The sequence below is a fragment of the Pristiophorus japonicus genome, chromosome 14, assembly GCF_044704955.1.
Source record: "Pristiophorus japonicus isolate sPriJap1 chromosome 14, sPriJap1.hap1, whole genome shotgun sequence".
NCBI lineage: Eukaryota > Metazoa > Chordata > Chondrichthyes > Pristiophoridae > Pristiophorus > Pristiophorus japonicus.
Window position 1 is genome coordinate 164290598 of NC_091990.1, and position 14971 is coordinate 164305568.

The following is a 14971-nucleotide window of genomic DNA, read 5'->3' on the forward strand; positions in this document are numbered from 1 at the left end:
TTACTTGCTAAATCTCTGTTGTTTTTACTCAATATACCTATATTAAAGCATTTGTTATCATCTGAATAAGAGTCTCCTGGTTTGAATTAAATATAAACCCTGAGAATAGTTGAATTGTGATAATTAGCAAAGCGGCAAAAGGCTGCTATAGTTAAACATTGCACTGCTGCCTGAACTCTGAGTTCCGTCATTCTGATTTGCAATTCACCTTGAAGCCGCTCCCTGGAATCTTATTGTTCCTCAAATGAATTTTTTTTTTAAATTTGAGGTGTAACAAATGGTTAGAGCAGAAAATCCACAATTTATATTTTGGTTGTGAAGTCTTAGTTTGAAATGATTATCAATGCAGCACCATAAGCACCCAGCTCAATGTCATTGAAAGAGTTGGACTGGGCCTGCTAATGCCAGTAGAACTGATACTGACCAACCTGAACCATTGGCTCGCCTCTGATCAATCACACTGAGCTGCCAAGGGCCGTTCCTTGCCCCGTGACGCTTCTCCAAATGGTGGCCACTCTTTTATGTGACAAACTCAAAACTTGTATAACCCAATATTTAATTTATCCTCGGAACAAAACTGGTTGATGAGTCATTGTTTACATTGAGTGCTGGAATCTTGATGCAGTCCTGCTTGGGGGAAATCAGTCAGTCTATATGTTGATATTCCAGTTTTATTTCTAAACTGAAACTTGTAATTAACATTCTTTTTTTAATAATTATTTTTGTGTGTTAATTTTCAAAAGGTGGCTAATGTCCATTCAGGCACCCGGTGCCCCGTCAAACATTCTCCAGTTAGATACATTACAAGTTGGCTGCAGAGTAAAGCTCCATCTATCCTGTCCAAACAGTATCCCCGCTGTACCAGTGTGCCATTGTGATCGGGGTTGTGAGTCGTCTAGCGGGTGTGTTTTGACGGAGAGTTAGGGAGGCACAGCACAATGTGTTCAGAAGCAGCATGAATTACTGCTGCATCTTTTCAAAAAGCTAGCGAGCAAGAATTAGCTGAGCAGGAGGTGGCATCAATTGATTTGCGTCTTTGAAGCAATGAGAAAACGGAGCAGAGGAAGACTGGGGGAAAGCCACCGACTGGGAGAGACCCGGAGTGTAGCAGCAGTGAGCATGCAAGTCTGAGCCAGAGGCTGCAGAGAAGAAATGATAGAGAAAGTGCAGGAGTGAGTTTGGAGGGAGGTAATTAAGAAATGTGGAAGCAGGTTTGGGGGCAGAGAGTTAATGAAGGAATGCAGCAGTAGTTAGGAGGGTCATACCCAATAAAATGCAGGAGTAAGTTCAGAGAGTACAGTAACTAAGCAAGTTCAGCACTGGATACAGGCATCTAGCAACAGTATATAGAAATAGTGGAGCAACGTGGAGGCAGGTCACTCCAGGGAGCAGTGCGAGCTGGTGCAGGAGGGCGACGGCAGCAGTGACATCATCAAGGTCCAGGTCAGTGATTGGAGCGTAGGCAGGTACAGCAGGAGCGGTGAGGTCGGGGCGAAGGAGCGGCAAGAGATTGTCGAGGGATGTGATGGGGGCCCAGGAGAGGCGAGGGCCCAGGGGCAGCATGGGCCAGCCCACACTGCGATATGTGTGCGCACTAGGTCCGTGCAGCAGAGCAGGTCTCCAGTCACCTTGGTTAATCCTTGCCACTGGACCAAGACCTAGCTCTGTCAAGCCCGTGTGGTGGCTGGTATGCAACGGCCACCCCACGTTAAAAAAATCCACGCACAGGCATCTTCCACCCTTCAGGATGTAGTTCTGGATCCTTCATTGAAACCCCTGTGAACTCATCCTTTTTTTGGCATGGAAGCAAGTCATCTTCGATACGAGGGACCGCCTATGATGATGATAGAAATAGTAAAAGCTGAGTGCAGGAGAGTTGGTAATTGTGAGACACAAGGGTAAATGGAGAAGGTGAGATCAAAACCCTCTGAGATTGTTAGTGAGGAGAACAAAGTACCTGTAGTGAGAACCTGGGCCTGAAACTAATAGTGGGCTACAGTGAGACAAGTACCAAGATGTGGGGTTGGCACAAAATGTAAGAGACCAAGACTAAGTGCACACAAACGGCCAAGGTAGAGGAGGAGAGCAGGACAGGACATAGCCCGGAAGAGTGCTTGGGAATCCCAGGATTCAAGACTGAGAGTATGACAGAGATTCCCACGTGCTGGGCAGCCTGGTCACTGAGTGAAGCAGACATCTTTGCAGCAAGTGCAGCCCCAAAGCAGAGTATTCACAGAGAGCCGACAAAGCTTGGAAACGGGGAGAGCCCCGAGAAGGAGAGGTCGGAGAAGGAGAGGTCGGAGAAGGAGAGGTCAGAGATGGAGAGGTCGTGGAAAGAGAGGTCAGAGATGGAGAGGTCGGGGAAAGAGAGGTCAGAGAAAAGAGAGGTCAGAGAAGGAGAGGTCGGGGAAGGAGAGGTCGGGGAAGGAGAGGTCAGAGAAGGAGAGGTCGGGGAAGGAGAGGTCAGAGAAGGAGAGGTCGGGGAAGGAGAGGTCAGAGAAGGAGAGGTCGGGGAAGGAGAGGCCGGGGAAGGAGAGGTCGGGGAAGGAGAGGTCGGGGAAGGAGAGGTCGGGGAAGGAGAGGTCGGGGGAGGAGAGGTCGGGGAAGGAGAGGTCGGGGAAGGAGAGGTCGGGGAAGGAGAGGTCAGGGAAGGAGAGGTCGGGGAAGGAGAGGTCGGGGAAGGAGAGGTCAGAGAAGGAGAGGTCGGGGAAGGAGAGGCCGGGGAAGGAGAGGTCGGGGAAGGAGAGGTCGGGGAAGGAGAGGTCGGGTAAGGAGAGGTCAGAGAAGGAGAGGCCGGGGAAGGAGAGGTCGGGGAAGGAGAGGTCGGGGAAGGAGAGGCCGGGGAAGGAGAGGCCGGGGAAGGAGAGGTCGGGGAAGGAGAGGCCGGAGAAGGAGAGGCCGGGGAAGGAGAGGCCGGGGAAGGAGAGGCCAGAGAAGGAGAGGCCGGGGAAGGAGAGGTCGGGGAAGGAGAGGCCGGGGAAGGAGAGGTCGGGGAAGGAGAGGTCGGGGAAGGAGAGTTCGGTGAAGGAGAGGTCGGGGAAGGAGAGGTCGGGGAAGGAGAGGTCAGAGAAGGAGAGGTCGGGGAAGGAGAGGTCGGGTGGAGAGGTCAGAAAAGGAGGTCGGGGAAGGAGAGGTCAGAGAAGGAGAAGTTGGGGAAGGAGAGGTCGGGGAAGGAGAGGTCGGGGAAGGAGAGGTCGGGGAAGGAGAGGTCGGGGAAGAAGAGGTCGGGGAAGGAGAGGTCGGGGAAGGAGAGGTCGGGGAAGGAGAGGTCGGGGAAGGAGAGGCCGGGAAAGGAGAGGTCGGGGAAGGAGAGGCCGGGGAAGGAGAGGCCGGGGAAGGAGAGGCCGGGGAAGGAGAGGTCGGGGAAGGAGAGGCCGGGGAAGGAGAGGCCGGGGAAGGAGAGGCCGGGGAAGGAGAGGTCGGGGAAGGAGAGGCCGGGGAAGGAGAGGTCAGAGAAGGAGAGGCCGGGAAAGGAGAGGTCGGGGAAGGAGAGGCCGGGGAAGGAGAGGTCGGGGAAGGAGAGGTCGGGGAAGGAGAGCTCGGGAAAGGAGAGGTCGGGGAAAGAGATTCGGGGAAGGAGAGGTCAGAGAAGGAGAGGTCGGGGAAAGAGAGCTCGGGGAAGGAGAGGTCGGGGAAAGAGAGCTCGGGGAAGGAGACCTCGGTGAAGGAGAGGTCGGGGAAAGAGAGCTCGGGGAAGGAGAGGTCAGAGAAGGAGAGGTCGGGGAAGGAGAGCTCGGGGAAGGAGAGGTCGGGGAAAGAGAGCTCGGGGAAGGAGAGGTCAGAGAATGAGAGGTCGGGGAAGGAGAGGTCGGGGAAAGAGAGGTCAGAGAAGGAGAGGTCGGGGAAGGAGAGGTCGGAGAGGGAGAGCTCGGGGAAAGAGAGGTCGGGGAAGGAGAGGTCAAGGTAGGAGAGGTCAGAAAAGGAGAGGTCGGGGAAGGAGAGGTCAAAGAAGGAGAAGTTGGGGGGAAGGAGAGGTCAGGGAAAGAGAGGTCGGGGAAAGAGAGGTCGGGGAAGGAGAGGTCGGGGAAGGAGAGGTCAGAGAAGGAGAGGTCGGGGAAGGAGAGGTCGGCGAAGGAGAGGTCGGGGAAAGAGGGGTCAGAGAAGGAGAGGTCGGGGAAGGAGAGGTCGGGGAAGGAGAGGTCGGGGAAGGAGAGATCGGGGAAGGAGAGGTCGGGGAAGGAGAGGCCGGGGAAGGAGAGGTCAGAGAAGGAGAGGTCGGGGAAGGAGAGGCCGGGGAAGGAGAGGTCGGGGAAGGAGAGGCCGGGGAAGGAGAGATCGGGGAAGGAGAGGTCAGAGAAGGAGAGGTCGGGGAAGGAGAGGCCGGGGAAGGAGAGGTCGGGGAAGGAGAGGCCGGGGAAGGAGAGGTCGTGGAAGGAGAGGTCAGGGAAGGAGAGGCCGGGGAAGGAGAGATCGGGGAAGGAGAGGTCAGAGAAGGAGAGGTCGGGGAAGGAGAGGTCAGGGAAGGAGAGGTCAGGGAAGGAGAGGCCGGGGAAGGAGAGATCGGGGAAGGAGAGGTCAGAGAAGGAGAGGTCGGGGAAGGAGAGGCCGGGGAAGGAGAGGTCGGGGAAGGAGAGGCCGGGGAAGGAGAGGTCGTGGAAGGAGAGGTCAGGGAAGGAGAGGTCAGGGAAAGAGAGCTCGGGGAAGGAGAGGCCGGGGAAGGAGAGGTCGGGGAAGGAGAGGTCGGGGAAGGAGAGGTCGGGGAAGGAGAGGTCGGAGAAGGAGAGGCCGGGGAAGGAAAGGCCGGGGAAGGAGAGGTCAGAGAAGGAGAGGTCGGGGAAGGAGAGGTCAGGGAAGGAGAGGTCAGGGAAAGAGAGCTCAGGGAAGGAGAGGTCAGAGAAGGAGAGGTCAGGGAAAGAGAGCTCGGGGAAGGAGAGGTCAGAGAAGGAGAGGTCGGGGAAGGAGAGGTCGGGGAAGGAGAGGTCGGGGAAGGAGAGGTCAGAGAAGGAGAGGTCGGGGAAGGAGAGGTTGGGGAAGGAGAGGTCGGGGAAGGAGAAGCCGGGGAAGGAGAGGCCGGGGAAGGAGAGGTCGGGGAAGGAGAGGTCGTTGAAGTAGAGGTCAGAGAAGGAGAGCTCGGGGAAGGAGAGGTCGGGGAAGGAGAGGTCAGAGAAGGAGAGGTCGGGGAAGGAGAGGTCGGGGAAGGAGAGGCCGGGGAAGGAGAGGTTGGGGAAGGAGAGGCCGGGGAAGAAGAGGTCAGAGAAGGAGAGGTCGGGGAAGGAGAGGTCGGGGAAGAAGAGGTCAGAGAAGGAGAGGTCGGGGAAGGAGAGGTCGGGGAAGAAGAGGTCAGAGAAGGAGAGGTCGGGGAAGGAGAGGTTGGGGAAGGAGAGGTCGGGGAAGGAGAGGCCGGGGAAGGAGAGGCCGGGGAAGAAGAGGTCAGAGAAGGAGAGGTCGGGGAAGGAGAGGTCGGGAAGGAGAGGTCGGGGAAGGAGAGGCCGGGGAAGAAGAGGTCAGAGAAGGAGAGGTCGGGGAAGGAGAGGTCGGGGAAGAAGAGGTCAGAGAAGGAGAGGTCGGGGAAGGAGAGGTTGGGGAAGGAGAGGTCGGGGAAGGAGAGGCCGGGGAAGGAGAGGTCGGGGAAGGAGAGGTCAGAGAAGGAGAGGTCGGGGAAGGAGAGGTCAGGGAAGGAGAGGTCAGAGAAGGAGAGGTCAGGAAAAGAGAGCTCGGGGAAGGAGAGGTCAGAGAATGAGAGGTCGGGGAAGGAGAGGTCGGAGAGGGAGCGCTTGGGGAAAGAGAGGTCGGGGAAGGAGAGGTCGGGTTGGAGAGGTCAGAAAAGGAGAGGTCGGGGAAGAAGAGGTCAGAGAAGGAGAAGTTGGGGAAGGAGAGGTCGGGGAAAGAGAGGTCGGGGAAGGAGAGGTCGGGGAAGGAGAGGTCGGGGAAAGAGAGGTCGGGGAAGGAGAGGTCGGGGAAGGAGAGGTCGGGGAAGGAGAGGTCAGAGAAGGAGAGGTCGGGGAAGGAGAGGTCGTTGAAGGAGAGGTCAGAGAAGGAGAGCTCGGGGAAGGAGAGGTCGGGGAAGGAGAGGCCGGGGAAGAAGAGGTCAGAGAAGGAGAAGTTGGGGAAGGAGAGGTCGGGGAAAGAGAGGTCGGGGAAGGAGAGGTCAGGGAAGGAGAGGTCGGGGAAGGAGAGGTCGGGGAAGGAGAGGTCGGGGAAGGAGAGGTCGGGGAAAGAGAGGTCGGGGAAGGAGAGGTCGGGGAAGGAGAGGTCGGGGAAGGAGAGGTCGGGGAAGGAGAGGTCGGGGAAAGAGAGCTCGGGGAAGGAGAGGTCAGAGAATGAGAGGTCGGGGAAGGAGAGGTCGGGGAAAGAGAGGTCAGAGAAGGAGAGGTCGGGGAAGGAGAGGTCGGAGAGGGAGAGCTCGGGGAAAGAGAGGTCGGGGAAGGAGAGGTCAGGGTAGGAGAGGTCAGAAAAGGAGAGGTCGGGGAAGGAGAGGTCAAAGAAGGAGAAGTTGGGGGGAAGGAGAGGTCAGGGAAAGAGAGGTCGGGGAAAGAGAGGTCGGGGAAGGAGAGGTCGGGGAAGGAAAGGCCGGGGAAGGAGAGGTCAGAGAAGGAGAGGTCGGGGAAGGAGAGGTCAGGGAAGGAGAGGTCAGGGAAAGAGAGCTCAGGGAAGGAGAGGTCAGAGAAGGAGAGGTCAGGGAAAGAGAGCTCGGGGAAGGAGAGGTCAGAGAAGGAGAGGTCGGGGAAGGAGAGGTCGGGGAAGGAGAGGTCGGGGAAGGAGAGGTCAGAGAAGGAGAGGTCGGGGAAGGAGAGGTCGGGGAAGGAGAGGTCAGAGAAGGAGAGGTCGGGGAAGGAGAGTTCGGGGAAGGAGAGGCCGGGGAAGGAGAGGTTGGGGAAGGAGAGGCCGGGGAAGGAGAGGTCGGGGAAGGAGAGGTCGTTGAAGTAGAGGTCAGAGAAGGAGAGCTCGGGGAAGGAGAGGTCGGGGAAGGAGAGGTCAGTGAAGGAGAGGTCGGGGAAGGAGAGGTCGGGGAAGGAGAGGCCGGGGAAGGAGAGGTTGGGGAAGGAGAGGCCGGGGAAGAAGAGGTCAGAGAAGGAGAGGTCGGGGAAGGAGAGGTCGGGGAAGAAGAGGTCAGAGAAGGAGAGGTCGGGGAAGGAGAGGTCGGGGAAGAAGAGGTCAGAGAAGGAGAGGTCGGGGAAGGAGAGGTTGGGGAAGGAGAGGTCGGGGAAGGAGAGGCCGGGGAAGGAGAGGCCGGGGAAGAAGAGGTCAGAGAAGGAGAGGTCGGGGAAGGAGAGGTCGGGAAGGAGAGGTCGGGGAAGGAGAGGCCGGGGAAGAAGAGGTCAGAGAAGGAGAGGTCGGGGAAGGAGAGGTCGGGGAAGAAGAGGTCAGAGAAGGAGAGGTCGGGGAAGGAGAGGTTGGGGAAGGAGAGGTCGGGGAAGGAGAGGCCGGGGAAGGAGAGGTCGGGGAAGGAGAGGTCAGAGAAGGAGAGGTCGGGGAAGGAGAGGTCAGGGAAGGAGAGGTCAGAGAAGGAGAGGTCAGGAAAAGAGAGCTCGGGGAAGGAGAGGTCAGAGAATGAGAGGTCGGGGAAGGAGAGGTCGGAGAGGGAGCGCTTGGGGAAAGAGAGGTCGGGGAAGGAGAGGTCGGGTTGGAGAGGTCAGAAAAGGAGAGGTCGGGGAAGAAGAGGTCAGAGAAGGAGAAGTTGGGGAAGGAGAGGTCGGGGAAAGAGAGGTCGGGGAAGGAGAGGTCGGGGAAGGAGAGGTCGGGGAAAGAGAGGTCGGGGAAGGAGAGGTCGGGGAAGGAGAGGTCGGGGAAGGAGAGGTCAGAGAAGGAGAGGTCGGGGAAGGAGAGGTCAGAGAAGGAGAGGTTGGGGAAGGAGAGGTTGGGGAAGGAGAGGTCAGAGAAGGAGAGGTCGGGGAAGGAGAGGTCGTTGAAGGAGAGGTCAGAGAAGGAGAGCTCGGGGAAGGAGAGGTCGGGGAAGGAGAGGCCGGGGAAGAAGAGGTCAGAGAAGGAGAGATCGGAGAAGGAGAGGTCGGGGAAGGAGAGGTCGGGGAAGGAGAGGTCGGAGAGGGAGAGCTTGGGGAAAGAGAGGTCGGGGAAGGAGAGGTCGGGTTGGAGAGGTCAGAAAAGGAGAGGTCGGGGAAGAAGAGGTCAGAGAAGGAGAAGTTGGGGAAGGAGAGGTCGGGGAAAGAGAGGTCGGGGAAGGAGAGGTCAGGGAAGGAGAGGTCGGGGAAGGAGAGGTCGGGGAAGGAGAGGTCGGGGAAGGAGAGGTCGGGGAAAGAGAGGTCGGGGAAGGAGAGGTCGGGGAAGGAGAGGTCGGGGAAGGAGAGGTCCGAGAAGGAGAGGTCGGGGAAGGAGAGGTCGGGGAAGGAGAGGTCAGAGAAGGAGAGGCCGGGGAAGGAGAGGTTGGGGAAGGAGAGGTCAGAGAAGGAGAGGTCGGGGAGGAGAGGTCGGGGAAAGAGGGGTCGGGGAAGGAGAGGTCAGAGAAGGAGAGGTCGGGGAGGAGAGGTCGGGGAAAGAGGGGTCAGAGAAGGAGAGGTCGGGGAAGGAGAGGTCGGGGAAGGAGAGGTCGGGGAAGGAGAGGTCAGAGAAGGAGAGCTCGGGGAAGGAGAGGCCGGGGAAGGAGAGGCCGGGGAAGGAGAGGTCGGGGAAGGAGAGGTCAGAGAAGGAGAGGTCGGGGAAGGAGAGGCCGGGGAAGGAGAGGTCGGGGAAGGAGAGGCCGGGGAAGGAGAGGTCGGGGAAGGAGAGGCAGGGGAAGGAGAGGCAGGGGAAGGGGAGGTCGGGGAAGGAGAGGCCGGGGAAGGAGAGGTCGGGTAAGGAGAGGTCGGGGAAGGAGAGACCGGGGAAGGAGAGGCCGGGGAAGGAGAGGTCAGAGAAGGAGAGGTCGGGGAAGGAGAGGCCGGGGAAGGAGAGGTCGGGGAAGGAGAGGCCGGGGAAGGAGAGGCCGGGGAAGGAGAGGTCGGGGAAAGAGAGGTCGGGGAAGGAGAGGTCAGAGAAGGAGAGGTCAGGGAAGGAGAGGTCAGGGAAAGAGAGCTCGGGGAAGGAGAGGCCGGGGAAGGAGAGGTCGGGGAAGGAGAGGTCGGGGAAGGAGAGGCCGGGGAAGGAGAGGTCAGAGAAGGAGAGGTCGGGGAAGGAGAGGTCAGGGAAGGAGAGGTCAGGGAAAGAGAGCTCGGGGAAGGAGAGGTCAGAGAAGGAGAGGTCGGGGAAGGAGAGGTCGGGGAAGGAGAGGCCGGGGAAGGAGAGGTCGGGGAAGGAGAGGTCGGGGAACGAGAGGTCGGGGAAGGAGAGGTCGGGTAGGAGAGGTCGGGGAAGGAGAGGTCGGGGAAGGAGAGGTCAGAGAAGGAGAGGTCGGGGAAGGAGAGGTCGGGGAAGGAGAGGTCGAAAAGGAGAGGTCGGGGAAGGAGAGGTCGGGGAAGGAGAGGCCGGGGAAGGAGAGGTCGGGGAAGGAGAGGTCGGGGAAGGAGAGGTCGTTGAAGGAGAGGTCAGAGAAGGAGAGCTCGGGGAAGGAGAGGTCGGGAAGGAGAGGTCGGGGAAGGAGAGGCCGGGGAAGAAAAGGTCAGAGAAGGAGAGGTCGGGGAAGGAGAGGTCGGGGAAGAAGAGGTCAGAGAAGGAGAGGTCGGGGAAGGAGAGGTCGGGGAAGGAGAGGTCAGGGAAGGAGAGGTCGATGAAGGAGAGGTCAGGGAAGGAGAGGTCGGTGAAGGAGAGGTCGGTGAAGGAGAGGTCGGTGAAGGAGAGGTCGGGGAAGGAGAGGTCGGGGAAAGAGAGGTCAGAAAAGGAGGTCGGGGAAGGAGAGGTCAGAGAAGGAGAAGTTGGGGAAGGAGAGGTCGGGGAAGGAGAGGTCGGGGAAGGAGAGGTCGGGGAAGGAGAGGTCGGGGAAGGAGAGGTCGGGGAAGGAGAGGTCGGGGAAGGAGAGGTCGGGGAAGGAGAGGTCGGGGAAGGAGAGCTCGGGGAAGGAGAGGTCGGGGAAGGAGAGGTCAGAGAAGGAGAGGTCGGGAAAGGAGAGGTTGGGGAAGGAGAGGTCAGAGAAGGAGAGGTCGGGGAAGGAGAGGTCGGGGAAAGAGGGGTCAGAGAAGGAGAGGTCGGGGAAGGAAAGGTCGGGGAAGGAGAGGTCGGGGAAGGAGAGGTCAGAGAAGGAGAGGTTGGGGAAGGAGAGGTCGGGGAAGGAGAGGCCGGGGAAGGAGAGGCCGGGGAAGGAGAGGTCAGAGAAGGAGAGGTCGGGGAAGGAGAGGTCGGGGAAGGAGAGGCCGGAGAAGGAGAGGTCGGGGAAGGAGAGGTCGGGGGAGGAGAGGTCGGAGAAGGAGAGGTCGGGGAAGGAGAGGTCGGGGAAGGAGAGGCCGGGAAAGGAGAGGTCGGGGAAGGAGAGGCCGGGGAAGGAGAGGCCGGGGAAGGAGAGGCCGGGGAAGGAGAGGTCGGGGAAGGAGAGGCCGGGGAAGGAGAGGCCGGGGAAGGAGAGGCCGGGGAAGGAGAGGTCGGGGAAGGAGAGGCCGGGGAAGGTGAGGTCAGAGAAGGAGAGGCCGGGGAAGGAGAGGTCAGAGGAGGAGAGGTCGGGGAAGGAGAAGTCGGGGAAGGAGAGTTCAGTGAAGGAGAGGTCGGGGAAGGAGAGGTCGGGGAAGGAGAGCTCGGGAAAGGAGAGGTCGGGGAAAGAGATTCGGGGAAGGAGAGGTCAGAGAAGGAGAGGTCGGGGAAGGAGAGCTCGGGGAAGGAGAGGTCGGGGAAAGAGAGCTCGGGGAAGGAGAGGTCAGAGAATGAGAGGTCGGGGAAGGAGAGGTCGGGGAAAGAGAGGTCAGAGAAGGAGAGGTCGGGGAAGGAGAGGTCGGAGAGGGAGAGCTCGGGGAAAGAGAGGTCGGGGAAGGAGAGGTCAGGGTAGGAGAGGTCAGAAAAGGAGAGGTCGGGGAAGGAGAGGTCAAAGAAGGAGAAGTTGGGGGGAAGGAGAGGTCAGGGAAAGAGAGGTCGGGGAAAGAGAGGTCGGGGAAGGAGAGGTCGGGGAAGGAGAGGTCGGGGAAGGAGAGGTCGGGGAAGGAGAGGTCAGAGAAGGAGAGGTCGGGGAAGGAGAGGTCGGGGAAGGAGAGGTCAGAGAAGGAGAGGTCGGGGAAGGAGAGGTCGGCGAAGGAGAGGTCGGGGAAAGAGGGGTCAGAGAAGGAGAGGTCGGGGAAGGAGAGGCCGGGGAAGGAGAGGTCAGAGAAGGAGAGGTCGGGGAAGGAGAGGCCGGGGAAGGAGAGGTCGGGGAAGGAGAGGTCGGGGAAGGAGAGATCGGGGAAGGAGAGGTCGGGGAAGGAGAGGCCGGGGAAGGAGAGGTCAGAGAAGGAGAGGTCGGGGAAGGAGAGGCCGGGGAAGGAGAGGTCGGGGAAGGAGAGGCCGGGGAAGGAGAGGTCGGGGAAGGAGAGGTCAGGGAAGGAGAGGTCAGGGAAGGAGAGGCCGGGGAAGGAGAGATCGGGGAAGGAGAGGTCAGAGAAGGAGAGGTCGGGGAAGGAGAGGCCGGGGAAGGAGAGGTCGGGGAAGGAGAGGCCGGGGAAGGAGAGGTCGGGGAAGGAGAGGTCAGGGAAGGAGAGGTCGGGGAAGGAGAGGTCGGAGAAGGAGAGGCCGGGGAAGGAAAGGCCGGGGAAGGAGAGGTCGGGGAAGGAGAGGTCGGAGAAGGAGAGGCCGGGGAAGGAAAGGCCGGGGAAGGAGAGGTCAGAGAAGGAGAGGTCGGGGAAGGAGAGGTCAGGGAAGGAGAGGTCAGGGAAAGAGAGCTCAGGGAAGGAGAGGTCAGAGAAGGAGAGGTCAGGGAAAGAGAGCTCGGGGAAGGAGAGGTCAGAGAAGGAGAGGTCGGGGAAGGAGAGGTCGGGGAAGGAGAGGTCGGGGAAGGAGAGGTCAGAGAAGGAGAGGTCGGGGAAGGAGAGGTCGGGGAAGGAGAGGTCAGAGAAGGAGAGGTCGGGGAAGGAGAGTTCGGGGAAGGAGAGGCCGGGGAAGGAGAGGTTGGGGAAGGAGAGGTCGGGGAAGGAGAGGCCGGGGAAGGAGAGGTCGGGGAAGGAGAGGTCGTTGAAGTAGAGGTCAGAGAAGGAGAGCTCGGGGAAGGAGAGGTCGGGGAAGGAGAGGTCAGAGAAGGAGAGGTCGGGGAAGGAGAGGTCGGGGAAGGAGAGGCCGGGGAAGGAGAGGTTGGGGAAGGAGAGGCCGGGGAAGAAGAGGTCAGAGAAGGAGAGGTCGGGGAAGGAGAGGTCGGGGAAGAAGAGGTCAGAGAAGGAGAGGTCGGGGAAGGAGAGGTCGGGGAAGAAGAGGTCAGAGAAGGAGAGGTCGGGGAAGGAGAGGTCGGGGAAGGAGAGGCCGGGGAAGGAGAGGCCGGGGAAGAAGAGGTCAGAGAAGGAGAGGTCGGGGAAGGAGAGGTCGGGAAGGGGAGGTCGGGGAAGGAGAGGCCGGGGAAGAAGAGGTCAGAGAAGGAGAGGTCGGGGAAGGAGAGGTCGGGGAAGAAGAGGTCAGAGAAGGAGAGGTCGGGGAAGGAGAGGTTGGGGAAGGAGAGGTCGGGGAAGGAGAGGCCGGGGAAGGAGAGGTCGGGGAAGGAGAGGTCAGAGAAGGAGAGGTCGGGGAAGGAGAGGTCAGGGAAGGAGAGGTCAGAGAAGGAGAGGTCAGGAAAAGAGAGCTCGGGGAAGGAGAGGTCAGAGAATGAGAGGTCGGGGAAGGAGAGGTCGGAGAGGGAGCGCTTGGGGAAAGAGAGGTCGGGGAAGGAGAGGTCGGGGAAGGAGAGGTCGGGGAAAGAGAGGTCGGGGAAGGAGAGGTCGGGGAAGAAGAGGTCAGAGAAGGAGAAGTTGGGGAAGGAGAGGTCGGGGAAAGAGAGGTCGGGGAAGGAGAGGTCGGGGAAGGAGAGGTCGGGGAAGGAGAGGTCGGGGAAGGAGAGGTCAGAGAAGGAGAGGTCGGGGAAGGAGAGGTCGTTGAAGGAGAGGTCAGAGAAGGAGAGCTCGGGGAAGGAGAGGTCGGGGAAGGAGAGGCCGGGGAAGAAGAGGTCAGAGAAGGAGAGATCGGAGAAGGAGAGGTCGGGGAAGGAGAGGTCGGGGAAGGAGAGGTCGGAGAGGGAGAGCTTGGGGAAAGAGAGGTCGGGGAAGGAGAGGTCGGGTTGGAGAGGTCAGAAAAGGAGAGGTCGGGGAAGAAGAGGTCAGAGAAGGAGAAGTTGGGGAAGGAGAGGTCGGGGAAAGAGAGGTCGGGGAAGGAGAGGTCAGGGAAGGAGAGGTCGGGGAAGGAGAGGTCGGGGAAGGAGAGGTCGGGGAAGGAGAGGTCGGGGAAAGAGAGGTCGGGGAAGGAGAGGTCGGGGAAGGAGAGGTCGGGGAAGGAGAGGTCCGAGAAGGAGAGGTCGGGGAAGGAGAGGTCGGGGAAGGAGAGGTCAGAGAAGGAGAGGCCGGGGAAGGAGAGGTTGGGGAAGGAGAGGTCAGAGAAGGAGAGGTCGGGGAGGAGAGGTCGGGGAAAGAGGGGTCGGGGAAGGAGAGGTCAGAGAAGGAGAGGTCGGGGAGGAGAGGTCGGGGAAAGAGGGGTCAGAGAAGGAGAGGTCGGGGAAGGAGAGGTCGGGGAAGGAGAGGTCGGGGAAGGAGAGGTCAGAGAAGGAGAGCTCGGGGAAGGAGAGGCCGGGGAAGGAGAGGTCGGGGAAGGAGAGGTCAGAGAAGGAGAGGTCGGGGAAGGAGAGGCCGGGGAAGGAGAGGTCGGGGAAGGAGAGGCCGGGGAAGGAGAGGTCGGGGAAGGAGAGGTCAGAGAAGGAGAGGTCGGGGAAGGAGAGGCCGGGGAAGGAGAGGTCGGGGAAGGAGAGGCCGGGGAAGGAGAGGCCGGGGAAGGAGAGGTCGGGGAAGGAGAGGCAGGGGAAGGAGAGGCAGGGGAAGGGGAGGTCGGGGAAGGAGAGGCCGGGGAAGGAGAGGTCGGGTAAGGAGAGGTCGGGGAAGGAGAGACCGGGGAAGGAGAGGCCGGGGAAGGAGAGGTCAGAGAAGGAGAGGTCGGGGAAGGAGAGGCCGGGGAAGGAGAGGTCGGGGAAGGAGAGGCCGGGGAAGGAGAGGCCGGGGAAGGAGAGGTCAGAGAAGGAGAGGTCGGGGAAGGAGAGGCCGGGAAAGGAGAGGTCGGCGAAGGAGAGGTCAGGGAAAGAGAGCTCGGGGAAGGAGAGGTCAGAGAAGGAGAGGTCAGGGAAAGAGAGGTCGGGGAAGGAGAGGTCGGGGAAGGAGAGGTCGGGGAAGAAGAGGTCAGAGAAGGAGAGGTCGGGGAAGGAGAGGTCGGGGAAGGAGAGGTCGGGGAAGGAGAGGTCAGAGAAGGAGAGGTCAGGGAAGGAGAGGTCAGGGAAAGAGAGCTCGGGGAAGGAGAGGCCGGGGAAGGAGAGGTCGGGGAAGGAGAGGTCGGGGAAGGAGAGCTCGGGAAAGGAGAGGTCGGGGGAAGAGATTCGGGGAAGGAGAGGTCAGAGAAGGAGAGGTCGGGGAAGGAGAGCTCGGGGAAGGAGAGGTCGGGGAAAGAGAGCTCGGGGAAGGAGACCTCGGTGAAGGAGAGGTCGGGGAAAGAGAGCTCGGGGAAGGAGAGGTCAGAGAAGGAGAGGTCGGGGAAGGAGAGCTCGGGGAAGGAGAGGTCGGGGAAAGAGAGCTCGGGGAAGGAGAGGTCAGAGAATGAGAGGTCGGGGAAGGAGAGGTCGGGGAAAGAGAGGTCAGAGAAGGAGAGGTCGGGGAAGGAGAGGTCGGAGAGGGAGAGCTCGGGGAAAGAGAGGTCGGGGAAGGAGAGGTCAGGGTAGGAGAGGTCAGAAAAGGAGAGGTCGGGGAAGGAGAGGTCAAAGAAGGAGAAGTTGGGGGGAAGGAGAGGTCAGGGAAAGAGAGGTCGGGGAAAGAGAGGTCGGGGAAGGAGAGGTCGGGGAAGGAAAGGCCGGGGAAGGAGAGGTCAGAGAAGGAGAGGTCGGGGAAGGAGAGGTCAGGGAAGGAGAGGTCAGGGAAAGAGAGCTCAGGGAAGGAGAGGTCAGAGAAGGAGAGGTCAGGGAAAGAGAGCTCGGGGAAGGAGAGGTCAGAGAAGGAGAGGTCGGGGAAGGAGAGGTCGGGGAAGGAGAGGTCGGGGAAGGAGAGGTCAGAGAAGGAGA

General features: G+C 60.4%; 2 protein-coding genes across 4 annotated transcripts in view; one reads left to right on the forward strand and one right to left on the reverse strand.

The window, feature by feature from the left end:
* Positions 1–14971, reverse strand: part of LOC139280191 (voltage-gated potassium channel KCNC1-like) — a 299640-nt gene that overhangs the window by 28991 nt on the left and 255678 nt on the right. The gene's annotated exons all lie outside the window — the stretch shown is intronic.
* On the forward strand, positions 7754–11820 carry LOC139280192 (ribosome-binding protein 1-like; the record flags this gene model as incomplete). Its single annotated transcript, XM_070899775.1, has 5 exons — positions 7754–7827; positions 7918–8007; positions 8067–8351; positions 9875–10219; positions 10911–11820. Coding segments are annotated over 5 exons (1704 nt in total), but the record flags the coding sequence as incomplete, so codon positions are not given.